Raw genomic sequence first — 27,331 nt, forward strand, 5'->3', positions numbered from 1 at the left:
AAGATAACTTGTTTTTGAGAGAGAGATGGCATCCACGGACATCTGTGTTTGTGTGTGTGCGTGTGTGTGAGTGTCTGAAATTGGCTCCCTTGCCACTTCATTAGGTATACCTGTTCACCTGCTTGTTAACACAAATATCTTCTCAACTAGTCACAGAGCAGGAACTCAGTGCAGGTCAATAAGACCTGCTGAGGTTCACACTGAGCATCAGGAAAAAAGGTGATTTAAGTGAAGCATAATTTGGCATGGTTTTTGGTGCTAGACATGCTGGTCTGAATATTTCAGAAACTGCCCAGCCATCTCTAGAGTTTACAGAAAACGGTCAATAAAACAGAAAACACTCAGTGTTCCAGCCAGTTCTTCGGGCTGAAATGCCTTGCTGATGCCAGAAGAGAATGGAGACACTGTTGCTAGGAAGGCAACTCAGATAACCACTCATTACAACCAAGGTATGTAGATGAGCATTTCTGAACACACATCACCTTAAAACTTTGAAGCAGATGTTTTGTTACTCCTGTCAGCTGAGAGCAGGAAACTGAGGCTACAGTTCAGACGAACTCACCAAAAACAGAAGGTTTTTATAGATGTTACCTGGATTGATTAGTCTTGATTTCTGTTGCAACATGATAGAGTCCAAGTTGATGTAAATAACATCCTGTTTTCCATCAGCTATTCAGAAAACCTCTATTCCATATATCAAAATGTTTCCAACACCTTGTTGTCTCAAGGTGTAATCCTGTACTGGCAAAGTGTACCTAATGAAATGTGTGGCGCATGTAGACATTGAGGCTACATGTTTCTCTAAGTCTGAGAGAAAACTAAGTATTAAAATAGGGTTGTTTATTCAGGAACCAACATACTGGATAAAACATACAATTTTCACAAGACTTTTTGTACAAGACATACTGCATCATCATGAAGAGAGAACATACATTTCTATAAAATCTTTTGACATTCAGCGGTCTTCAGTTCAAAAAACATGATTGTATTTTACCATCCGGTCAATCTTTATTCTTTTAAGTGAAGTGTTTCATAAACCAGCTGGAAAGGTAGTTATTAAAGTCACGCACTGTACCACACATCACCAAATGATTTCTCCTGTCCTCATCTTCTCTGGTCATGAGGTAACAAACTTTAGACCATTCAAAGTCAATACAAACCATTGGATTGTCACTTGGAAAGAGAAGAGGTATTGGTGAACACTTGAATAGACACTAGAGAAAAGAAGTCCTAAATTCAAGTGAATGCTAGTATTTGCTGAGATAATAAAGAGACCGCATTTGGCCAACGCCAGAGGTTGGTTGTTGTGGAGGCTGTATTGATAATGATCCAGAAGATGATGAGTGTGTGCTTACTAGACCACATGTGGTCTAGCAGCAGACCGCGCTCATACGAGCAGCATGTGGTACCTGCTACACCTAAGAGTCTGGTGTTTTGTGCAATTAGTTGAATGACGATGCCAAGGAACTTGTTTCCAGCTCAGTTTGTACACACAGTCTGACTCTGTGCAATGGGCTCACACTTGAAAGCCACTCTGCTGGATGTGGTGAAGCTGGAGGCGAAGGGACTGTATGCTGCTTATGATTCTCCTCTGATGGCCAATCAAACAGACTCCAATACGTCTGATGTCACTGAAGAAAGAGGAGAGAAGAGATAAGAACAGCAGACCTACTTTCTACAACAAGGAAAACACAAAACTGTAACAAGCAAAAACTTGACGGTGTTAACAATGACCACATTTAACATGAAAGCACAATAGTGGCAGTGTTGTCATTTATGTTACACAGTCAGCGTATGTGAATTAAACTTGACATACAGTACTGTGTAAAAGTCTTGATCCAACATTTCTCAATAATTTACGTCCAAGGAGGCAAACTTTATTGTAATTTTTAAAGTGGTCTTGAGCAATAGTTCTCCAAAGCTCGTCTTTGGACTGGCTGCTTTATCACTCATTTTTAGTGAAGTCATTTATTTTTTAAGGTGATTAACACTGACAAATTATACAAACATAAAAAAGCACCTGAATTAGTGTTGTGTCCACATATATTTTTAGGCATGTTGTTACTACCTGTATGTCGCAAAAACAAATAATTTGTTACAGTTTCTTTAGTTGAGTCTACAAAATGTCAATGACAACAAGGTTTGTCAAACATGAGCTTTTTTTTGTACCAACAACATGATTCCCAAAGTGCTATTAGCTGAAAACCTGGCATATCTTTGCATAATATGCAGTGTGTTCTTAACAAATTAGAGGAAACTGGATAAGTGGAGTACAAAAGAAGAAGTAAAAGGCTTTAGATGAACACTATCTGAAAGTAAATTTCTTAAGAACCAGGAAAAGAAATTCAGCAAAGACAAGTGGTCTCAATTGAGGGTGCCTGTCAAGAAGCATTCTTAACAAAGGGAAAGGGGGAGAAAAGGCTGAGGTATCAGTGTCAGTAGGCCTGATTGAGTAATTAATCCACATTTGACGTTTTTGGTCAAACCAGCATCGGTATCTATGGAGGAGGTCAGAGAGGCACAATGGTAAGTGTGTACAACCCTGTGTAAAACATGGTGGCGCCTGTGTCATGGTTTCTGGGTGCATTTCATCCAGTGGTGTTGGGGATGTTTTCAAATTGAATCATGAAAACAGAAAATGCCATCCGGAAAATATCTGATTGACAACAGTTTCATTTTCTGCATGGCAATGATCTCAATCACACTGCCAATGAAGTAAAAGCACTCCTGGAAAGAAAAACATAATGGAGCACTATCAGTCATGGAGTGGCCTCCCCAGAGACCAGATCTCAACATTATTGAAGCAGTGTGGGATCGTCTTTACAGAGAGCAGAACAAAAGGCAGCCAACATCTAAAGAGGAGCTTTGAAAGTCCTTAAAGAAACCTGGAGAACTGTTCCAGAAGACTACTCAAAGAACTTACAAGTAAGCTTACCTAAGAGAGTTCAGGTTGTGTTGAAGAGTAGGTAAGGTAGCCATACCAAATATGACTTTGAAGCTTTTTAAAACTTTACAAGCTCTGTTTTCCTCCTTATACACAGGATTTCCATTTATGTTTGGACATATTCCAATAATTCCCTATACTGATTTCCTGTTTTCCTAGCAAATTTTAGGCTTTTAGCACATTATTGTAGTTCAAGTTCCTTGATCGTGCTGTGGTTAAACCAGCAGGCACACACAGCATGAAAAATAGGATATTTAAAAGACAACTGCACAGCACTGGACAAAACTCAATAGTTGAATCATGTGTTTTACAGTGTCACAATTTCCTGCTCGTTTTATGCAACTTAGTTTCCTTTTAGTGTACGTTTTGATACTGTAGCTGCTCTCTGTATAATTTGGCTCTGCTCACTCTATGCTCATGATTGAAATAGAATCCAGCGTTGTGTATCCTGCTGCAAGAAAGTTGTTCTTATACTGGCTCATTTTGATGGAGTCGAGCCAGTCGCCGATAGAGATGAAAAGAGGGTAATCTGGCATGTCGTCTGGGGAGTCAGCGAAACTGACATGGCAAAGAGAAAAACACAGGAAATATTCTTTGAATAAACAGTTTAGATGCATAAGAATTACCAGTCAATCAAAATTATACCTATACCTACCTATTCTTTTCTGATAGTTTTCTTCAGGTTCAACATTTTTATTGGTTTATGATGTGATGCACTGGGGTGCTACAGTAATATGCGACACATACATGTCAAACCTAATAATTTTAGTACTGTAATTATGTAGCTATAATTCTTAGACATTCCTTTCTGTATAGTTAAATGCCCCCATGCTGCATCTTGAATGTTTATGCTTAAATGCTTTTAACCGTGGTTCTATGTGTCCTCATATTTTTGTGTATGTTTTTTTAAATGCATGCATAGTCATATATGCCATCATGACTGCATGTATTTTTTTCAATGTTTTTTATGCAAAGCAACATGCTATAGTCGTAACTGTACTCAAAACCAGGAAAAATGAATTTGCCTTATTTTCAGTGCAGAACAGCTCCATATTTTCCAGATGTCCACACTGTCTCAATGTCTGTATATAAATAATAGAAACAGTCTCTGCATTATCTGATACTTACCTCTGAACATCATTGGCTAGATTCAGCAGCCCACTGGGATTAATTATGAGTTTGTCGAGGAACGACAGCACATCACTGAAGTGTGGGCGCTGGCCGTATTCCTTCTGCCAGCAGTGTAGCATCAGCTGATGCAGCGTCACAGGACAGCCCATTGGTGCTGGCAGACGATAGCCTTCTTCAATAGATAAAATGACCTGAGATGAATGTCAGTAAACATACTGTTGAATCTCAAATAAAACAATGATTGATTCATTTTTTTAAAGAGTTACACTCCTCATACAAGAGATTGAATTGCAAGAAATTGAATGAAGTGTTGACCATGCTGAGGAGTTTAGAGCGAAAAGCAACTTACGTCTTGATTGGACATCTCCCAGTAGGGCCTCTCTCCATATGACATCACTTCCCACATGACAATGCCATAGCTCCATACATCACTAGCTGAGGAAAACTTTCCATAAGCAATAGCCTCTGGTGCTGTCCAGCGTATTGGTATCTTTCCTCCCTAATGCAAAATAGAAACACAGGATCCTCTTGTTAGGGTGATATTCAGACTTCATCATCATTATTGATGCTGTAAAATCTTCCAGGAGCTGCACTCACTGTAGCTGTGTAGGCTGCTTCAGTGTCATCTTCAAGAACTCTGGACATGCCAAAATCGGAGACCTTACACACCAAGTTTTCATCTACCAAGATGTTGCGAGCAGCTAGGTCTCGGTGAACATAACCCATGTCTGAAAGGTAGGTCATACCAACTGCGATGCCCCGGAGCATGCCAACCAGCTGGAGCACTGTGAACTGACCATCACGTGCCTAAGGTGGTATTAAGACCGAGAGGGGACAAACAGCGTGTGAAGAAGACAATCTTCAGGAATGCACCGTACTAGTGTGAACATGCATTCCCCTTACCCGGAGGAAAGAGTCCAGTGCTCCATTTTCCATGTACTCCACCACTATCATTATTGGTCTGCCTGAGGAAAAGAGAAGGACTTGATTTGACAGCTCAACGGAAAGCAAAGAGACCAAACTGCAAAAATGCAAACCCCCCCCCCAAAAACACGAAACGGAAGTCAAGCTGTGTAAAGAGCTTACTATTAGTGACCACTCCCTCCAGCCTGATGATGTTGGGGTTGTTAAACTGCCCCATGATCGAGGCCTCACGCAAAAAGTCTCGTCTCTGTTGGTCCATATAACCACCCTTAAGGGTCTTTATTGCCACAGAGATGTCCATCCTGCCTGGTACACGCAAACGGCCACTGCAGACTTCTCCAAATTCACCTACAAAACACAGTAGACTTTCTTTCACTTACATAATAAAACATATTCAAAATAAAAACTAGAAAATAGATTAAATGCTGGGTATTGTTCCTGAATTTTTAGTCTAAACTGAAAACGACAGACGAAATAAAAACAAACATGACTCTGATAGACATGCAGCCCAATCACTGGAGGGGATATATGAAATTCATTACCGCTAGGCCTACTGTACAGTCAGTTGTCTGCCATATTTAAAACCATGCAACTGCACATGGGCTCCACCAGATGGAGCTCATATTACAGAAACCCCTGAAAGGGGGCACCTTTATAATTACTCAGGGGTTTATAAGCCGACACAATCTGTTCAAATTAATGAACCATCAAACTCCATTATTCAAAGCCTGCAGTGTTAGCATCTCTAAGGTCCAATCCTAATATGCTTCAGCATTTCTTTTTATATAGCAGACAAACACTGCTGGGAAGTTTTGCAAATGCCTGCGTATCACTTTCTTGGAAAAGACACCCAGGCTGAAGTAGTGGCAAACACCGGATTGCCTCTCATGTCTATCTCATCCGATGAATTATCACGACTTACTGATTTGTATTAGTTGTTTTACCTGCGCCTATCACCCTCTCAATGCATATGTAAGAGGGGTTTATCTCTTTGGCAAATTCCTCCACAGCCTGAGTGGGGTCTTCATATGTATCTGGATCCACATAGGTCTTTATTCCAGAAAATGGGACTAAAAGAGAAACAGACAATATAATGCACTGTGTTATGTATATTGTGAGGTAGCACATAAAAGTTAGAAATGAGGTTGAACTGCTTTGATACATGAGTACAAGTAGGATAAAGTTCTTACACATTTCTCCACAACAAGGACACAAACCCAGACAGAGAGAACAGTGTTAAACACATGTGCTCAGAAGAGATTGTTAAAGGGTTTTTAAACACATACTGAACTAAAGATGAATTCTGCCCAGGGAAAAAATGCTAATTTTTATTGATTGAGTGAATGATTGATTTTTACACATAAGGTATGGAAATTCTCATATCTAACATTATCTAATCAGGTCCAGGAGGGTATGAAAGATCTCTTAACTTTGTCTCAGACTGAGACATTGAATGATGGGTTATTCGATTATGAAATTCTCGTCCTGCATGACTTGCATGAGAAAACTTTCTTCCCAAACAGATATTAGTTTTATCAACCACAGTGCATATTTTCTTAATCTATTCAAAACCTGAAGCATTTGCAAGCATAAAGTCATTATCTGGCTTCTCTAAGCCTGTAGGATATTCTGTTATACTGAAGCCAGACTGTGCAAGAGAAGGTGATTCTTTATTCAACTGTGTTAGTCTATAATTGGTCGACTATTTGCTTCTTTTATATTGTGAGGTTTTTCTGTTATTTTGTCAAGGGATGGAAAAGGGGGCAGAAAAAGAGAAAGAAAGAGCTGAAAAAAAATCCCCAGAGCAGTATAAAAAGACATTGCAGACAGTTAGAATTCTGCATCTTCCTCTCTGGCTGAGGCTGGGGATGCTGCTGCAGTGGTGTGCATTATGACTGGCACGAATGATAACTGGAAGTTGTCCGCGTTACACCTCAAGCAGATGAGCTTGGGACTAAATGTACTTTATAGCTGTGTCAGCTTGTGTTGTGGAAGGTTGAAGGCTTCGTCTGCCCACCTCTGTCTCCAGGGTGTCTAAGCTCAGCTCTATAATAGAACAAGCCTTTTCTACCAGTTTGTTGAGCCTGGTGGCATCCCCCCACCTGGATGATGGCTCCCAAGCACAAACGAGCAAAGAACAAATAGCACAGAAAAAACTGGTGCGATTCATATAAATTTCATTCTACTGGATAGAAAGAAATGACTCATAAAAGTACATTTGTATCAGCAAGGCCATTGTTACTGTTTGGCATAAAGTAAAATTAGACTCATTCTTAAATAAGCTGCTGAAAAAAATCTCTGTCCAACTTCCGGCACCATAGAGGAAAAGACTCAGAGAGCAGTATTAGCACAGCAGATAACTGAAATAATTATCAAATATGGATGCAAGCACCAAAATATGAGTGTTTGTTCCTCTGCAAAATCCCATTAGCCACTTAAATTTTCAAAAAGTTTCAATTTGGCCATCCTTTGCATTTTATGAAACAACATTTTTCACTACAGAGTGTCATACACCTGACAAATTTTGGAAATTTTACACTTAATTTTGAATTCTTTTAACAAGTCAGATGTATTACTTGAAAACTTCCTCAGAGCTGGTTTGTTCGAAGTAAAACAAGATAACTGCGTTTACACATAATATGTTACATGCTGCTCCAGTGGTCCAGGAACAGTGCTGTCCAGCTTGAGGGATTACCCTTTTACTCATACATACAACTAGATTCAGATATTTAACATTCATCTGGTGCCAATTTATTCCCGGTGCGATTGAGTGAATTTTATGAATTCAGTGCATGAAGCTTTTTTACCCTTGGCTCAGCTCTCTCATACTGGCGCACTCTGTCATCAACGTTTTTAACTGCTTATTTTTTCACAGGCTAACACAGAGAGATAATCATGTACCGCCACACCAGCAGACACTTTAGAATCACCCGATAACCTGACAAGCATGTCCTTGGACTGGTTCAGACCTGGAACCTTTATGCTGTGAGGTGACTGGTGGCACCACTGCGGTGTTGTACTGAGTAAGTCCTGTAACTAAGCTGACTGTCGTAAGTTCATTAGTGTTTTATCCTTTCCCAGTTTAGTCCTTGGTAAACTGACTGCAATTATTAGAGTGCTTTATTACTCTTGCCTAACACTCAAAGTGCGGCATGAGCTCCATCCATAAATGCATTTTTAACATTAACATGCAAACCTAGATGGATGCTTCAGAGGATTCAGAACAAACACGCAGCATTAATCACAGTAAGTATGTGATCATAAAAGAGTGTATGTACCAAATGTGAACAATTTCCCTTTAATGTCATTTACCTGCTGCACTATATGAAGAACCAGATGAGTTACCTGCACACAAACAGTAGCAGTGCACACTTAGAGATGGGCCTTGTGTCCAAAGGACAAGGAAATGGTATGTCAGCATGTTACAATATTTTCCTCACAGTCTTTAATGCTCTTCTCGATCAATAAAAAAAACTCCCCAAATCAAACACACACAGGTAAAATTGTTAGATTTGTGTCGAGAGCCAAACTTGTTTCCCTGCAGGCCTCAAATCGGATCCTACAAGAGCTCTCACTGAATTGCCTAAGTAAAACACAGGGCACAATAATACATCCTCCCTATGGGGCAATCTATAACCCTGTTTTTATCTGTAATTGTAGCACCACTGTAATTATTAACTGGAACAGCAAGTTTTGTCAAAAAACCAATAGTGGGTTTCTGGCAAACTGGGAGTGATTTAGCACAGAAAATAGGCCCAATCTGTGTGACAAAAGCCCAAACATAGTGAGAAGGGACTTGAAATGGATTTTTAAGAGTCAGAATCTCACCAATAGCATGCTCAATGGTGAGCCAGACCGAGGCATTTCTTTTTGTGTTTTGTAAGACGATGCAATGTGTGTGTTTACTCAAAGTATTAAAACGACAAAAACAGGGAACATTGGCACTGCGGGTTAATCTTCTGCTTTCTGGATTACTGACTGACATTAGAGTTTTAAAAATATATTTTAGAATCCATATATGTCTATACCTGGATTTGTAATTATTGGGGCGGGATTTAACTGTAAAAAACTTCTTTTAATAAGTACATTTAACCTAATATTTGCCCTATATTGGCTGGATTGATCCATATCTGACTCTTACCTGAATATTGCTTTTTAAGATCACTTGCAGTTTCATTTTTTGCCTTAATCAGTTCTTTTAAAAGGCTATTTGGCTTTGATCTTTTTTCAATACACACTAACATTCGTCTAATGCTAGTTTGAACAAGCTCCAAATCCAAATCAATCCGCCCTATCTACCAGCACGTGGATGGACTGTAATAAACCAGTGTCTTTAAATGCATCCTTTTGGGCTTATTTTGTTTTTGAGCCATAACAGGAATGAAAAAAAACTGAACTGTAATAACCGAGTTTCATTCAACAGAAAATAAGAGAGTCCATAAATTCTGCTCATGACAATATAAAAAATGCATAATGCATAAGAATTGTTGCTCCAAGGCAAACAGTGACCACGCTTTGTATAACTTCTTGCAAAACTAAAGTCCTGGGAATTACAACAAATGTTGCCGCACTCATCTTACCTGTGTGAAATCCCATATTAAATACAGACACACACACACACACACCCACCGTGTCCACTGTGAAAGCGTGTCCTCCTCTTCTCCTCTGATTTCATCCTGGCTTTAATGTACCCCTGACACCTGCACGTGTAAGCCAGATTAACACAACAGTTAAAAATCTGAATGAAAATGCTAAACGAAGGTAGATTAGTTTACATTATCAACATGAAGCATGAGGAATTTTTTTTTGCCATTTGGCTTCTCTCTGTGATCCCACAAAAAATGTCTGTGTGAAAACCGACATTATGCCATTATGTTCTTTTCTATCACTTGTTTTAAGAGCAATTTTTGCTCTTTCCTTGATTTAGATCTTTTTTTTTCTTCTTTTCTTCCATTTTAGTATTCAGAGCCCCACATGTTCAAACTTTCAGGGCTCCACAGATTGGGACTCAATTGACAATCAAGCACTTGTATTCAGCAAAAAGAACAATTTAGATCCTCTTTGCAAAAACTATCCAAGAAGAAGGCTGCTCTTTGAAAATGTCATCATGGGATTGCATTTTTCTGAAATGTTGCACTTCATTTACACACTTTACAAGTCACTTACACAAGATAATACTTTATTGATATTTGGATTCAGCTCAACCTGGTTCAAAGACAATGAGATAATGAATTCACACGGAGACTCTTCTGGATTGGTATTGTCCCCACTTCACACATAAAAAAGCTGCAACTATATATGAAAATCATTTCTGCACAACATTATAACAGGTTTAAAGCAGACACCTGGTTACCTCTGCAACATTTTCATTGCCAGTTACAGTTCTGCAAATTGTCCAGAAAAATGGGGAATAGGTGGACCAGTTTACTGACAAATATATAGGAATACAGTGTATAATAAGAAATCTTAGATTGTATGATTCTAAAAAGCTGAAAGGGAATATTTGGTATGACCATATTTATTCTTCAAAACAGCTGGAACTTTCTTGTAATTTCTTTAAGTAGTCTTCAGGAGTAGCTCTTCGGGCATCTTGAAGGACATTCAAAGCTCTACTTTGGATGCTGGCTGTCTTTTGTTCTGTTCAAAATGTTCAGTAATGTTGAGGTCTGCACTCTGGAAAGGTAAATTCATGATTGATAATGTTTCATTCTGTGTGTTTTTTTTTTTTTAAATCCAGGTATGCTTTTACTGGATTGAGACCATTTCTGCTGAGGCTTCAGTTAAGAGTAGATGGATCAACTGAAGGGCCAGATGCATCTCTATGGTCCCGTGCCAGGTCTGTGCCGGATTTTATTTTTCATATTTCTTAAGGACTTTCAGATATTATTGACCTGCTGTAGTTTTCTATTAAAGGGTTTTGAGGATGTGCCAAGAAATGCCAAGTTTTCAACTAACAGTCTTTGCAAAAATACATTGTTATGCATTTCAAACTGTGCTAACGTTGACATTCTTCAAAGATTCAATAAAATAAAAAGATACTGGCAGCTGCCACTGCTACCTGTTTACCTTCCTCTTGAGTTATTGCATTCAGAAAATTTTCAGAAAACTTGACCTGTGGCCTTGGGGTCACTGAAATTCAAACTCGTCTGAAACTTTTAGTAGATGGACCCATGGTATGAATTTAAAAACCCTGTGTCCTTGTTCTCACCCACCAGCCTGGCTGGTGGGGTGATGACAATGATGCGTGAGTCTTTTACAGCTGAAGGGTAAAAATGAGAACAAATAAAGAGTGTTTGTGACAGAATAACAAAAGTAGTTGAAGAAAAAATCTAAGAATGGTTCTTTGCTAAGTTGTCTGTTATATGTAGAGACAACCATGGTTCAATTCTTGAGTTTGGTGACTTTTTTGTTTGAATGACTCATAGGTCAGTGTTAAGTGGCTTAACAAACTAGTGTTCACCAATGCTATCCCTCAAGCTCCTAATACATACACCTATAGCAGAGGTGGGGAACTCCAGGCCTCAAGGGCCGGTGTTCTGTAGGTAACATCCTGGGTCAACACACCTGACTCAAATGATCAGTTCATTACCAGGCCTCTGGAGAACTTCAAGACATGATGAGGAGGTAATTTAGCCATTTAAATCAGCTGTGTTGGATCACAGACACATCTAAAACCTGCAGAACACCGGCCCTCGAGGCCTGGCGTTCCCCCCACCCCTGACCTATAGCATCAATTTGAAAATATTACATCATCTTGTTCTTGAGTTATCGCATTCACAAGATCTTCAGAGAACTTGACCTCTGACCCTCTGACCATTAAACCTACTCTATTATTAGATGCACCTATAGTGTCAATTTGAAACAACAATAATTTCCAAACACTCTGGAAATGCTCAGGTACAAGGGATGAATTGAAAATGAGTAAAAAAGCAGCCAGTGTCCAAAGAGATAAGAGACTTTCAGGATGTCTGGAGAACTATTGCTCACCAGCACTTTAAAAAATTACAAGACGGTCTGGTATCTTGGCAAAAAAGAAATACTGTATTTACTGTATATACCTTAACTGTATTTCAGGTGAAAACAAAGATAGGCCAAAGTAACAATGTTGGTGGCTCATTTCCCATATAGAGTCATTTTAACATAGATAGTGTTGTCATCCTTTTTTTTCAGCTTTTTTGTAGACTGCAGTTTAGATATGTTCAGCTTAATGTAATGTTTGCAAATTGTGTAATCAAAGATTATCATTTCGGTTTGTATCACAATTAAGTCAGAATCTAGACAGAGTATCCACACTTTCTGGCCATTTTTCATTGTTTATTAATAAGTGCCACTAATGGTAAAAACGCTGTGAACCACAGGCAGACTGAAGACAACTTTCTGAGCCAACCTGGGGAGGTTAATGGAATGAAGAAAACTGCTGGTACATGCATTACATGCTGAGTAATTAGGCAGAAAATTGGTTCAGCCATTTGTAAAATAAGGGTGTCTGCTTGGTGGCAAAAAAGGAGTCCATTAACAGACTTCTGGTTGTGGCCTCACTCTGGAGATTATGAGAGGAAAAGGTGTGTGTGTGTGTGTGTCTGTGTGCGTGTGCACACAAAAAAACAGGGGATGTCTTACCGTCCAGTGATTAAAAGGAAGAGGGTAAGGATGACCAAAAGGGAAAAACCTCCTACAGATGCTGTGACAACCACCAGAACTTGACCCTGATCAGCAATATCAGGATCTGAGGAAAGTGAGAACAAAGTGACGGTGAAAACGGCGGAAAGATCATTCATCTGAATATTAACAACTCTCCCTCCCAGACTTGATACCAGAGGAAGGACAAACTGCTTTGTGACACAAAATGTACTGAACAGACCGACTGTGGTTTCTCTGTTACTAATTTAAAACAATATCCATGTTTATACCCAATGAAAAGAAACAATCCAGGCATTTTATAAGTTTCCTCTTTAGAAGATTAGTTGTCTCTCCTGAAATGAAAAAGCCTATTTAATATTATTGTTGTAATTGATTGGCTTCTGTTTTGACATTTGGGCTTAATTCTGACTAGGTTGCCATAATCTTAATCTAAAAGAGTGAGATGTGCATGATGCGGCTGGATTGCAAGGAATTCATCATATTGGATGGAAAATTCAGCTGTACATTGAAATAATTATTTTTTTCATCAATTGCATGTGAGTGGCGGTCATGGATATTTATTGCTCCATGAATGTCTTAAATGCACTTTCCAGGACTCAGTGCCGTCCTGTGAAAAAACTAAGTACACTTTTTCCTTAGTAATTAAGTAGCTGTCAGATGCTGCTAAGAAAATGCACTTTAACTAGGGGTCACCAGGAGGAGTAGTCACCTCCATAAAAGGAGAGGTCTTGGCATTTTGCAGGTTTGGAGCATTCAGGTGTGTTAACATAATGTCACAATCTTCCAAAGAGTGAACGTCCCAGACAGTCAGCCCAAGGTCAGAGCTACAGGCCTCAGTTATCATGTTAGATGTTAAAGTTTAGGACATTACAATCAGAACAAGTGTATTGTGTTTGAAAGGGATGACAAGAAAAAGTTTCTTCTCCCTAATAGGTTTGCAAAGTTGCATCCAAACATACTACAAGAGTTCTGGAACAAAGTCCTTTTGACAGACAAGACCAGGGTGGAGATGTTTGGCCATAATGCACAGCATCATGTTTGAAGACAATCCAACAGAACACAGCATGGTGGTGGACGGGTGATGATTTGGGCTTGTTGTACAGCCACATAACCTAGCAGTCATGTGTATAACAACATGTTCTTGCAACAGGGCAATGATCTCAAGCACATCAGCAAATCTACACCAGAATGGCTAAAAACCCCCAAAGAATTAAGTTGGTGCAATGGCCTAGACCTCAAACTGACTGAAATACTGTGGTGGGGCCTTAAGTGCAAAATTGAATGTTTGCAAACCTCAATGAAATAAAACAACGATGCAAAGAAGAGTGAGCAGAAAATTCCTCCACAACAATCTGAGAGACTGATAAAATCACACAGAAAACGATTAGTTCAAGTTACTGGTGCTAAAGGTGGTTCTACAAGCTACTGAATCATGAGTACTTATTTTGTCACAGGACTGCCCAGGAAATGAAAAACTGTTTAATCACATCTGCCTTTAAACAAAATTTCTCTTGCACTGCAAATTAACATCCTTTATTTTTTGCCCGGTGCTCGTCTTGCATCCATTGTCAGTATCAACTTGGTGATATATATTTGGTAAATAATAAGAAGTAGCAGGAGACAGGAACATTTCCTTCACTGACATGTAAATGTTTCATTTCACATATATTAAACATTTACTTGAGGATAACTTTTCTTACATTTCTCCAACAGTTATTGTAAAATTAAAGTAAACTTGAACTGTGCCACTTATGAGCTGCACTATATAATGTCAACGGGCTTATATCAAATTCACTCTTATAGGGAAGTGTGAGAATATTCAAGTGAATATATACACATTCATCATCTAAAGGGTGCCATACATGCTCAAGCAGACCATCAGAACTGGGAACTTATGGAAGCTTATAAGCATTTAAATAAATGGCTCATGCCTCAATAAGCCCTGATGAGTTTCAGTGACTCGTAGCAAAGAATGATCATAAAACGTCTCCAAGGATTATATAGAGCTGGTAATCGACAGTGATGGCTCCACATCTGTGGCTTTCCAACTCCCTTTCTCTCCTGTGCATTGTTTTAAAACATACTCCAAATCCATCTGGAACAACAAATCTGCCTGATTATCAGTGCCGTTCCTCCCTAACTCACACAAACCACAACTCCCCAGTGCCCCATCCCCTGCAATCATACCCTCGGCTGCTGTTGCAAACTCAAAGTTGGGGCTGTACGCTGTGTAACCAGCAGCAGTGCGAGCGCGCACATGGAAAACATAAACAGTCGAGGGTCTGAGGCCCGTTACCACAACACTGGGGGCTTTGGTCCGTGTTGATGAGTAGCTCAGCTGCTCTTGCTCCTAGAAAAGCAGAAACAGATTGCCAAACATGATAAACAAAGCCACATTATGGCACAAGAGATAAACGTGTTTTTGCATAAACCCATTATCACAGCAATGTCTTAACAGAAGACATCATTTCTGTCCTATTAACTATCAGAGCAGATGGTGAACAAAGCAGGGATAATGACACATTATGGATGCTCTACACTTATGTTTGGCTTTCTCAATTATTCACTGTGGTGCATTCTAGAGCAACGGCAATAAAAAACGCTTTCGCCACAAAGAGAATTACACATTGTACATAAACATAGTCTGAGAGAAGAAGAAGAACGTCATTCAATTTGACAAAAAGGTTTTACCTTCTCATAATATTTCACTTCATAATCCACTATGTCTGAGGGTGGCTTTTCCACTTCTGACCAGGAGAGGGCGATGCTGTTTTGAGAGGCCCAGTCCTTCCTGACTACACCCACCAGAGCAGGACCTGAGGGTAAAGTGAAAGAGTGCAGGGTTTTGAGTCAGCGGTGATAAGAAAGCTGTGAGAACGACAGCGCTTTAAAGTTTGAAAGTGATGTCTTTTTACATGACTGGCATTTCTTGATAAGAAGTGTCTGTATCCATCACCGTGTTTCTACAATCAACAAAAAATACTTGACTTATTTGACTGACTTTCTTCCAATTGGTTGGCTTACTGAAAAGTGCCTTTGTCAAAATGGTGAACCTGTAAACACATTAACACTTTGGGAAACATAAGCAAGCAAAAAAACACAATAAACAATATGTTTCTAGCACATCTGGGGGCCCAAGAGTCGCCTGGCCAAGAAGCCCAGTAGAGTGAGGAAACAAGTGATCCAGGCCATTTCCTGCTCTAGCCTCTGAGGTGAACTCTGAAGTATATTCACTGAATTTAGAGTCGGTACTGCAAAAGGGATTTCAAAAGTGTCTTCAGTCATCAGAGAAAAGATGTAAGCATCAAAGAAACAGTTATACGGCTGCAATTGCCAAAGAAAAGCTAAATAAACATCTGAAGCTGAACTTATGTACATCCTCGCTCTGCAGTTTGTAGTAGACAATTTCAGGTAAAATAGCTGTTGTGAAATATCACGAGTAGGGCAGAGAAATGCATGAACAGGAATACCCAAGATAAAAGTAAGACAGGGAAAAAAAAGGAAACATTTTTATTGTCCAGCTACTGTGTAATGTTCAGTCTGCGAGAGACATTTTTGTCACAAAAACCACTAGACCTACACCAACTGTTTATCATGTTTGTCATTATTGCTGAGTTTTGGGGAAATATTTTACACAAGGCTGCTGAGGACATCATAAAATCACCTAGCAGAGAGTCAAATATTTACCATCAATTATTCATAAAGCCTCTGCTTCAACACAATATGATTTGGCAAACTAACAGATCCAGTCCCCCCTGTTGCTGTGCGTGCTGTTTGAGAGATCATTGTTGGAATACAAATTCAGGAGCAGATTGATGTCATAAATTGTCCTCATGCTCAGAGAAGCAGATAACCTACTCTATACTGAAGTCCACAGACTGGATGCGGCACTTCACAAAAAGGTGACATGTCCCTATAGCGAGTCGGATGCATTGGGGTGCAGAGGCAACGCTTACATCTTGTTAAGAAGCCAAAACTTTCTAGCAGGAGCTCAGCCCAGACACAACGCTTCACAGTCCAGCGGCTCAACCACTTGTATTTTTTTTTTTTTTTTTTTTTTTTGCAAAAAGAAAAATGGTGCACACAGGAAACATGGTATTCGATGCTGACTCCTGCAAAAATGCACACTCCGGGTGACAAATATGCAATATGCACACACCTTCAGACTCAAAGTGGTTTAAAAATGCATTTCTGTGTGAGACTGTAACTTCAGTTGACTGTATGCTTCTGTGATACAGATACTCAAAAATATATCCATGTCAGAAATTTTTTAAATGTACTGATGTTATAATATAATGTTGTTATAAAGACTAAAACGATCATAAAACTAAAGAAAAAATATAAATTTTGTGCCTCTAAAACACTTTTTTGTTTCAGCTTTAGCACACAGACAGGATAAAGGTAGTTATCTATGTTATATACTTAAAAATGGAAAGGTATGCAGACAAAGGCACACACAAATATGAATTATATTTTGTCACACAGGAGTTTATTGTCAAAACTTTTTGTTTCTTAAGGTTACGAGTAATTTCACAATGTCTTACTATTATTTGTATATGTATTTAAAATATTAAAAGAATTCCTTGTATGAAAGCCTCAATGTCATCCACATCCTAACATTTTAATCAGGTAAATGTGTGACTGTAAATAATGCATTTAAACGAAAGTTGTCTGCATAAATGTCGAGTTTGTAATTTAGAAAGATGTTTTTCAGTTGGCTTTAGTGTAATTGAGCAGATCTTTACTATATGCATAACCCACTTAGGGGATAAAACTTTGTGAGCATCGTGTTACTAGAAGGGATTTCTGTTTGCAGCATAGTGTACTGTATAAATTTATGTCTTTACTGTGTGAGAGAACTTGAGCTTGATTTTTTTTTTCTCTAAATCTCTAAAAACCTTCTGTGCACTTATGGAAGAAGCTATTTTAGGTTCAGGACAAATCAGTCTGCTGCTCAGACACCTTCTGCTATGGATGAGTGACTCAAAGAGAACAATTATGGTCATTACAGTTTAATCACAAGTCACAAGGCAAACGATAATTGACGATTGAGCTTACTCTATAAGCTCTAGTTGGTTTATTGGCAACATGTAAAAATAGGTTAACCCTCAACTTCAAATGCTCAAAAAAAATAAAGAAAGGACGTGGGGGGGAAAGAGGGAGAGAGAGAGCGAGTGAGCAGGAAAAGCTGTAAAGAAATCCCATGGGGTTGCATCTCCCCAGCATCTGAGCATATAAATAGAAGTCAGCCTTATTCCCAGAGCAAAGGAGGATGAAAACTGAAGAGAATCCACCGGAGGAAAAAGGGGAAACAGCAAAGTAAGAGAGAGAAAATCTTCTGAATCAGGACACAACATGCATGGATTCAGCATGTGAGAACTTTGTGTGACCTGTTGTTATTCTCTTACAAAAAGAAATCATTATGATGAAGGCACTAACAGAGCTAAATCTTTGTTTGTTTGTCTGTTTCTTGTTTCAGGCGGATCAACAGTAAGAAATCTGCAGTATGGAGTAAAATCAAAAATCGACTGCCAGAGAAAAGAGCATGGAACAGACAGGATCTCTAATGTACAGTAATTTGAAGCTTTTCAAAGCTTTGCACAGGTCTCTATGCAGTCCTGTGCAAAACTAAGTGCACCCTTACTGCTTTACTGAATTAACAGGGTAAGTAGCTATTGTGAGCACCTCTATAGCAGCAGAAGTTTTAGCAGTTTCTCTGGTTTGGAGCATTTCATTGTGTTAACACAATCCCAGGAGGGAATGTCCCAGCAAATTCATGCCAAGTTCAGACTGTGCAATGCTCAGAGAAACTGCAAAGAAACCCAAGAGCTACATCTTAGACTCCACAGACCTTTGTTAGCGTGTTAATTGTTAAATTTCATGAGACTAAATAAAAACAAACAAACAAAAAAAACCCCCAAAAGAATAAGCTTGCTATGTTTGGAAGGGCTGCAAGGTTTGCAAAGTTGCATCTGATAAAACCACAAGACTTCTGGAACAATGTCCTTTTTGCAGATTAGACCAAAGTGGCGATGTTTGGCAATAATGCACACTGGTGCATTTGGTTAAAGCCAATCACGACATATCAGCACAAACTACTAATGCCAATTGTCAAGCACGGGGGTGGAGAAGTAATGATTTGGGCTTGTTTTGCAGCAACAGAACCTGGGCACCTTACAGTCATTTAGTTGACCATGAACTCCTTTGTATACCCAAGAACTCTAGAGTCAAATGTGAAGCCATCTGTCTGACAGCTAAAGTTCAGCCCAAACTGGGTGACGTAACAGGACAATGATCCCAAGCACAGCAGCAAAACTACAACAGAATGACTGAAATAGAAGAGAATTGAATAGTGAATCAAGGCGGTGCAATGGCCCAGTCAAACTTTAACCTGACTGAAGTGCTGAAAACCAAGAGAGCTGTGCATAAATGTTGAAGTGAAAGGTGGCCCTACATTCCTCCACATTGATGTGAAAGACTGACAGACTCACACAGAAAATGATTACTTTTAGTTATTGGTGCTAAAAAGGTACTGAATGATGGGGTGTGATTAGTTTTTCACAGGACTGCATAAAATCCTATGAAAAATTCATTTTTCATGTCTTCCACATTCTTTCCAAGTTCCTTAAAAAAAGGTAAATTAAACTATTGATTGATATTAGCTTTTTAACATGTCTGATATGGGTGCTGTAAAATTTGGTGAAACAGTCTCATTCTTGGTGAAAAGCTACACTGAAATCAAATTTTGAATAAATTTATAACATTTTTATTGACATTGTGCCCTTTGGAAAATTCGTCAGCTATAGTCAGATAGAATTTTTTTTTAACCACCACTGAAAGCTGTTAGTGATTTCTTATTAATAAGTAATCTTCTGGATTTAAAAACTACTATGATGAAGACAAGTCAATCAGACTGGGATGAACTAAACGACAATGTGCATAAACCTTAGGTGACCTCATAATTTAAACCAGAAGTTATTTGATTTCAGTTATTTCAGCAAAGGTTCAGTGCATCATTCAATCTCACATTCTGATAACGGTTTGATTCAATTTAATATATAATTCAATACAAGTGATTCTTCTGTGCTGTGATTCTGCAGTCTAAATTTTGACAGGCTTAACAGATAACATGTTCTGACTCTGCTGGGCTTTCTTTTTTTTTATGTACGGTTTACTATTAACCCAGAGTGGGTCTATATTTGTGGCTGTCCACAAATATTGTGGATGGACATTTTTAATCTGTGCAGCAAACACCTTACACAAATATGCAGTGATTTTCTGTGTGCCACCTCACAGAATACTGCAGTGAACTTTGTGGGAGGCATCTTCAGTGAGAAATCCTCTGCTGAGCATCAACTACAGCGAACTCGGAGCAGAGTGCAGTTCACTCTACATTAATACAGAGATCATCGTGCTCGCTCTGCAACGCATTGCTGCCTTTAGAGGTGAGAGGACAACAGCTGATGACCTTCACCTGCTCAGTGAAAGAAACTATGGAGCAGAGAATGCAAAAAATAGTCACTGAGGTGAGCAATTGAGACACCGTGACATTGAAACCCCCCCCAAACAACAGCTTGACAATTAATTAACCGAATATCTCCACAATATCTCAACTATTCTATTTAAAGATAAAGTGGTACCTTAACCAGGCATTTAACTTTTCAAGGTTAAATAAGCACCCTGGGAACTGAGAAGAGAAACGATTACTAATTCTGATTAATAGCTTTAACATATTAGGAGCATAATGAGTCATTAATAAACAATTTACCAATGATGGAAGGGTAACAGAAAATATATTGCTACTTTCCTCTCACTAAATAATCCAGTTAATTTTTTCATTCTGCTTTTAATTGTCTATTATTCCATAATTGCCATAATATCACAATCAATTATACGAATCACCTTGCAGCATCTGTTTTAACTGGTAATGAGGCTGTCCATCCACAGTCCCGAGAAAAAAAAAAGCTCAAGCAGACAGCATTTTTCATTCCATGAACATCCCACTTTAGTTGAATTTATTTTAAACCTATACAGCGGTTTGAAGAGTTTAAAAAGATTTTCAAGTTTTCTTTTTTAAACAGCACCATAAAAAAGCTTCCTGGAATATTTTTCCTTAATGTACAGCTAACTCATACATACACCGACAGGCCCCTTTGTTAGTTACAAAGTAACCAACATGGCAGCAACTCAGCACATTTAGGTGTGGAGACATGGTCACGACGACCTTTTGAAGTTCAAACTGAGCATCAGAATGAAGAAAGGGGGTAAAGTATCTTTCATCTTTGGCATGGTTGTTGGTGCCAGATGGGCTGCATGAGTGTTTCAGAAACTGCTGATATGATGGGATTTTCCCACACAACTGTTTAGAGAGAAGAACCATCTAAAGAGAAAACATCCAGTGAGCAGCAGTTATCTGGGCCAAAATGACTTGCTGATGCCAGAGGTCAGAGGACACTCATCGGACTGCTTTGAACTGATAGGAAACAGTAACAGTAACATGCAATAGAAACCAAATAACCAGCTGTTATAAGCATACGGCCATGTCTGAATGGAAAAGACACTGAATCTTGAGCCAGATAGGTTACAGCAGCAGAAGACCACACAGCGTGCCACTCCTGTCAATTATAAACATGAAACCGAGGCTTCAATTCACACCGGCTCACCAAAAATTAGAAGACAGGAAAACTGTTGCCTGGCCTGGTGTATCCATTTCTGCTGTAACAATTAGATGGTACAGTAATGATTTGGTGTAAACTTCGACAAAACATAAATACATCCTGCCTTGTATCAGAAGCTTAGGCTGTTGGTGGTGTAATGGTGTGGGGGATATTTTCTTGGCGTACCGAGTATTGTTGCTGACCGTGTCCTCATCATGAATACACAGCTGACAAATCTCAAGCTAAAAATAGACCAAAAATCCCAGAGGATCACCTTCCAGCACCTTACTGAATCTAAACAATGAAGAATTAACACACTTCTGAAGGCAAAAGCACTTCCAACACACTATGAGAAAGGGGTCCCTACTAAAGTGGCTTATATTAAATGTCACATGTATATTGCTTGTTCATTTAAATTTGCCTAAAAAACTCAGCCCATGTGATGCTGTGAATCAGCTGCTGACTCAAGCAAACGTGTCATTGCAGTGAAGCACAGATTCAATAATTCAACCTTTTAATGAATATATTTCCTTTTTTTAAAATTTTGCCCGTTTGTCATGTAAAATATGCCGAACATGATCACTCTTATTTATCCAAACCACAACAAAGAAACTGCTGTAATCTCTGTAACAGAGCTACGGTATATGTGTTGTATCAATCAACAATCAAAGAAAAGTGAGTATTTCTGGTTTCTTTTCAGAGGAGTAAGATAAGAAAATGCAGATGAAATAACAGGAAAGAGCTGAGGAAATGACCAACACACCATGTAAAAGCGAGGCTGATACATGTGTGCAAATGTCACATTTGTATGAATTTGCTTGCCTGCTTGTTTGTGTGTGTGTTCCTGGCTCGCTCTGTATGTGTGTGTGTACAGTATGTCTACTGAGGAAAGGCAGTTTGACAAGTTAATCCACTCTAAACATCCTAATGGGAACATCCCCACAGGCTGCTTCTCTTCTGCTATGGAGATTATTTTTGCATTCCAACTTCCTCCCACTGGGCTTGCTGCCTTTGCCAGAGAGATGGGTGCCAGGCATGACACATACACACCTGACATCTGGTTTGCATGGTATGATGACAGCCCATCAGCACACATTTCAGTTTGTAAAAATAAAAACCTCGACACATTATTTCTCCCTGTATACTAAAGAGAATTATGAGGAATGACTGTGAAGTATTTTCTTAATGATCAGGAGCATAAATATGATCTTATAACTGTCTGGACTCCTTGTTGTCACTTCATCATTAATGCTGCTTCATTCTCACTGCGTCTCACTGCTTTTGACACAGGAAGCCAGCGAATTCTACACATGGGCACAGGTTTTAAAATTTTAATCTGGATCACAGTTTGAAGAGTCACCCTAATGAGCTGGTTGATTGGCTGGCTCACCACTTTGGTCCAGACTGAACAGGCTCAACAAGTATTGAACAGACTACTGTGAAATGTGGAATTTGGTACAGGCATTTCCCAGGAAATGAATCCTCCTGACTTTGGTGATAATTGAACTTGAGATGTTAAAATAATGATACATGTTTTTTTAACAGGTTTAGATTTTTTCCTATGCCTACTTTTAAATAACGAAAAATGATAAGAATTAATTATATTACAACTTTACTTTCTGTTTTATTAAATTGAAGTCATGATGAGCATGATCACTATTATATAATACAAAGATTAGCCAATTTATCAATTAAAAGAAAATTATTGGTCAAGATTTTGAAAATTCATGAATCATTTAAATGGTTAAGGAGTGATTTTTGGGCCATAGGCCAAAAAAATTCATAATAACCTTTCAGCATATTCAAGTAGTCTGAATCATATTCACTCATTTTCATTCAGCTGCCCTAAATTAACAGTATTGGTAATTACCAATTTATTTATGTTGTGTAATGGTTAATCCACCACTATGTGCAAGCTCTTTAATCAAAACATTTTTTAATGCTAAAATTTAATTAGTGTTCTTATCAATGAATGTTTAAATGTACTATTTTACACAATCGCTGAAAAAAACAAAAAGGCACTCTATAATTTTTTGATTTTTTTTTATTCTACTTTCATTCATGCCTATGCATTACGCATACAGGAGCTGCTTGGCCATGAGAACCCATGCCATGAAGCGCCCAGCACCAGAGGAGGTTTGGAGCTCTGCAGTTATTGACTCAGCAGAGCGTTGGTGACTTTTACGCTCTATGAGACTCAGCACTCGATGACCCTGCTCAGTAACTTTACGTGATCTGCTGCTTAGTGGCTGAGCTGCTGTGGCTCCCAAAGGCTTCCACTTTAAAATAATACCAATTACAGCTGATGGTGGAATATCTAGAAGGGACCGAACAAATGGTAACCTATTATAGGACACTGAGTTAGGGCAAATGTTTGCAAAGACAGACTCTGCATGGCTGGATGCTTCGCTTTATATGTGATGATGGGACTAAAAACATCTGAATGTAACGATTAAGCACTGTGTGCACGAAAACCCTATTTTTTATTTTATTTTAAAATTTTATCCTTTTTGTCTTTCAGATTTCCATCCATTGCAGTTCTAGCTTATTTTTCACAGCCAAATATGAATAAGTGTTCTTAGAGGTGACCCTGAGCTGCACTACACTGCAAGCATTTCACTAGAGTAAAAATTACAGCGTGTGAATCTGAAAAGTTACATGCCCACACCAGTGATTACGTCTGTTCGGACTCTTTGTCATTAAAAAAAGATCAGAGTTCAGAACGTTCAGGACGTGGTTCCTCATTTTGGCCAGCAGTGATGGTGATGTTTAAACCGGCAGAGGTCGCGGCAGGTCAAACCAGCTGTCACTAATTATCAGTTCAAAGAGTAATGAGAGACTAAACAAGATGGGCCTACTCTTGGTTTTTGCAGTCTGTTCTTTGCAGACAAGAGTTTATGAAATAAAAGCTTCTCTTTGCACCGCCGCTGCAACCAAGAGCGTTTCTTCTGTCTCAGAAGCAACGGTGTCATCGACTCTTGATTGCCTCGCTTTAGTTTTAGGAGTCACACTCTTCCACACTTTTCATAACTTATCATTTATTTAAGCTCATCAGTTTGATAGTTTTGGTGCAAAGTCATCAGTATTTTGATCAAGCAGCTCATGAATAATGAGTTGTGAAATATTTAGAGGGCTTTAGCGTTTACTTGAGTTTATTAGATACATATTTAATCAACATTTGGGTAAACATTAAATACATTTAATCAACATTCGGGCAAATATTGTGCTGAAGTTTCAATGTGAGCGACCATGGGAAAGGGATCAGCCTTTAAAAGATTCTTGCATCCGTTATACGTTGTTTACATTTCCCAAGCTTCAAATATCTTCATCATTCACTCTTTTCGTTTTAAATACTTAAATAAATGTCAAAGCAGTATTACAATAATGACAACTATTATTTAGCACAGACACTCACAGCTCCTCACTGTCTCGTTTGAGCTGCTGATAACTGAGATAACTGAGTACGACTAGTTCTCATCAGGATTTCATCTCAATACAAACTTCATACGCATGCTGAAAGGGGAGGAAACGTGCACATACATCCCAGCATAATTTATTAATCCACCTCCTTCCCTTCCTTCATTTCAACCTTCTCCATCAATTATTTCATCACTATTCCCGACCTTGAAGTTTAAGGTTAAAGCTGAATTTCAGGTCTCTTATTTTTTGCTAATTCAAGCCTGAGACGATGTTCCTTTGTGAACTTGTAGATCTAGTTGACCTCAGGTCTGCTGGGTTTCACTAATTAGGAATAGGTTCAGGTCACACTGACTCTGTCAGCAATTCAAAGGTCAGGAGTGCGTTCCATTTATTGACGCATTAAGCTGGAGGGAGAGATGGAGACTTAAGAGGTCTCAGGGTCCCCAGGAAAGAGGAGAGTAAATCCCCCTCATCATTACGGTAATGAATAACCTAAACTGCGATGCAAAAAACAATATTCATGAAGTATGAATTAGTTCCTGTCCTAACCACAGTGTATGTATAGGTCAAGAATAATTACAATTATGTAAATGTAATCGGGATTGACATTTATTTATATATAACTCAAAAAATGAGAACAAAATTACAGTGAGCAGCAGGGGTTAGCTCTGCTGCTTCACAGCAAGAAGGTCCTGGGTTTGAATACACTGGTCAGCCTGAGGCCTGGTTTAAATCTTCTTCCTATGCCTGAGTGGGTTTTTTCAGGTACTCCAGCTTTCTCTCACTGTACAGAGACATTGTTAGGTTAACTGGTGATTCTAAATTGACGATAGATGTGAATCTGAGCGTGAATGGGTGTCTGTCTCTCTGTGTTAGCCCCGCAACAGACTGGTGACCAGTCCAAGGCATACCCTGCCTTTTACCCCGGAGAAGGGCGTGAAAGCTGAAGGCTCTGCCTCCCATTCCACTTTTAAATACACTCAAGAATCACAAGTAAGCCCGCAGTCTGGGAGTGAAGTGCTCTATTGGGGTGATACGGTAGTATGAGGTCTTTAAGACCACCACCATTTGAAAAAAGCAAAACAACCAGAACTGGGAAACAAAAGTGAAAGACCGCCTGAGTGAACAGGACTTACCAGCTTGGTGTGTAGTGACGGTCACATTCGCCAGCGAGCGTGCAGTCGTGCCCAGCCCAGAGACCCCGTTGACGGCCTCAACGTGGAAGGTGTAGTTAGCGTGCATCGCAAAGTCCAGTATTGCTACAGAGGTGCCAGTAATGCCAAGTGGCCGTGGGATAAAGTGCAGGTCAGGCTCGCACGGCTCACACTGTGTCACAGCACTGCTGCTGTCACTCCCACCACAGCGCTGGCACAGTATGTTGTAAGTGATGTCCTTTCTGCCTCCTGTATCACTGGGAGGCATCCACTGCAAGAAGAGAGCTGTGTCATTGATGAGTGAGACCAGGTTCCTGGGAGCTGATGGAGGCCCTGAAAGAGAGAAGAAAAGTATTTAGAGACAGACATTTTTTTTTTTTTTGGCGACTGCACTTGCCACTTTTTGAGATGGATATTCTCCAGGACACTTATGCGACCTTGAATATGAAGCAACGGTTGGCACATGATCACCATAATCTGACAAGTTAGCACGCTGAGCATATTTTTATTCCTTAGCATGTGTGTTCAGTGTGTAGGTACAGTAAGTGTGTGGGTGGTTGGCTTTCAACATTTCCGGCTTCATTCCAGCAACTTGTGTCAATTTCCCGGCTAAAACTTCAGGTTTTTTTCAGTTTTCACACCTGTACAATAAAAAAAATCTGAGCTGTTTGAATGTATCTTCAAATATCTGCGTGTAGGCGTGTGAGTGGATAGCTCTCAGAGTGTAAGAGTGTTTCATTCCAGCATGCTACTTGTCAGTTTCATCGATACACCGCTCAGAAATGTCCAAACTTGGTGGGCATAAATTTAAATGTGACTCAATCACACTGTTAAAACTTAAACCGCAAAACGAAACTATAAAAAATAAAACCAGAAACGATGGGGTGAATGTTGGCACAGCAGTCACAAAATCGGATTTCTGCAAGCAGGAAAGAGACGAAAGGTTTTGTAGCTTTCTACTAACTTGTACAAGCCATAGTAGTGGGGTCTTTGAGAGCCCTGTAGAAGCCTTTATCACAGTGACAGATGGTGGCCGCCTGGTCATGGCTAGAGCTGTGTAGAGGACACTTGGAGCATTTAGTGTTCCCAGCGTACGCCTTGAAGAAGCCAGGCTTGCAAGCTGGAGAAAAAAGAGATGCAAAGGGTGAGTGCTCCTTATGCAACTGCATTTCCATCAGCGCACATACTCTTAATTCGAAACTCCAGCTGCTTCGCTCCTCACCTGTGGTCTGACCTTATTTCCCGAGGTACTATCTGTCACCTTCTTATTAGCTCACTAAGCCGCATGCCCCGTAAAGTGGCCCTTCTAAGAAATGGCACACACCTGTAAAGCCATTTCTTTTTTACAGAATAAAGAATCACAAAATCACACAACCCACATGCTGAGCTTACAAGGTTTATTAGACCACCTGTCATAAAAACAAGAAAACACAAGCATTCTAGAAATCTGTCAAAAACTT

General features: G+C 39.3%; 1 protein-coding gene across 4 annotated transcripts in view; it reads right to left on the reverse strand.

Annotated features, from left to right (window-relative positions):
* Nucleotides 1-825: 825 nt before the first annotated feature.
* LOC100709700 (ephrin type-A receptor 6) overlaps nucleotides 826-27,331 on the reverse strand; it is a 69,943-nt gene continuing 43,437 nt past the window's right edge. For 3 of the 4 annotated variants that reach the window (XM_005466902.3, XM_019357620.2, XM_025905717.1), the window contains 14 exons: nucleotides 26,836-26,991; nucleotides 25,854-26,204; nucleotides 15,332-15,456; nucleotides 14,828-14,990; nucleotides 12,620-12,725; nucleotides 9,629-9,699; nucleotides 5,944-6,069; nucleotides 5,162-5,347; nucleotides 4,979-5,040; nucleotides 4,673-4,882; nucleotides 4,425-4,574; nucleotides 4,073-4,266; nucleotides 3,353-3,502; nucleotides 826-1,631 (listed from right to left, as the gene is read on the reverse strand). In XM_005466902.3, coding sequence (XP_005466959.1) covers nucleotides 1,517-1,631; nucleotides 3,353-3,502; nucleotides 4,073-4,266; nucleotides 4,425-4,574; nucleotides 4,673-4,882; nucleotides 4,979-5,040; nucleotides 5,162-5,347; nucleotides 5,944-6,069; nucleotides 9,629-9,699; nucleotides 12,620-12,725; nucleotides 14,828-14,990; nucleotides 15,332-15,456; nucleotides 25,854-26,204; nucleotides 26,836-26,991 — 2,165 coding nt within the window. In that variant the 3' untranslated portion in view covers nucleotides 826-1,516. Of the gene's footprint in view, nucleotides 1,632-3,352; nucleotides 3,503-4,072; nucleotides 4,267-4,424; nucleotides 4,575-4,672; nucleotides 4,883-4,978; nucleotides 5,041-5,161; nucleotides 5,348-5,943; nucleotides 6,070-9,628; nucleotides 9,700-12,619; nucleotides 12,726-14,827; nucleotides 14,991-15,331; nucleotides 15,457-25,853; nucleotides 26,205-26,835; nucleotides 26,992-27,331 lie in introns of those variants that run through there. The other variant, XM_019357633.2, reaches the window with a different exon arrangement.

The sequence above is a fragment of the Oreochromis niloticus genome, linkage group LG1 (assembly GCF_001858045.2).
Source record: "Oreochromis niloticus isolate F11D_XX linkage group LG1, O_niloticus_UMD_NMBU, whole genome shotgun sequence".
Lineage (NCBI taxonomy): Eukaryota > Metazoa > Chordata > Actinopteri > Cichliformes > Cichlidae > Oreochromis > Oreochromis niloticus.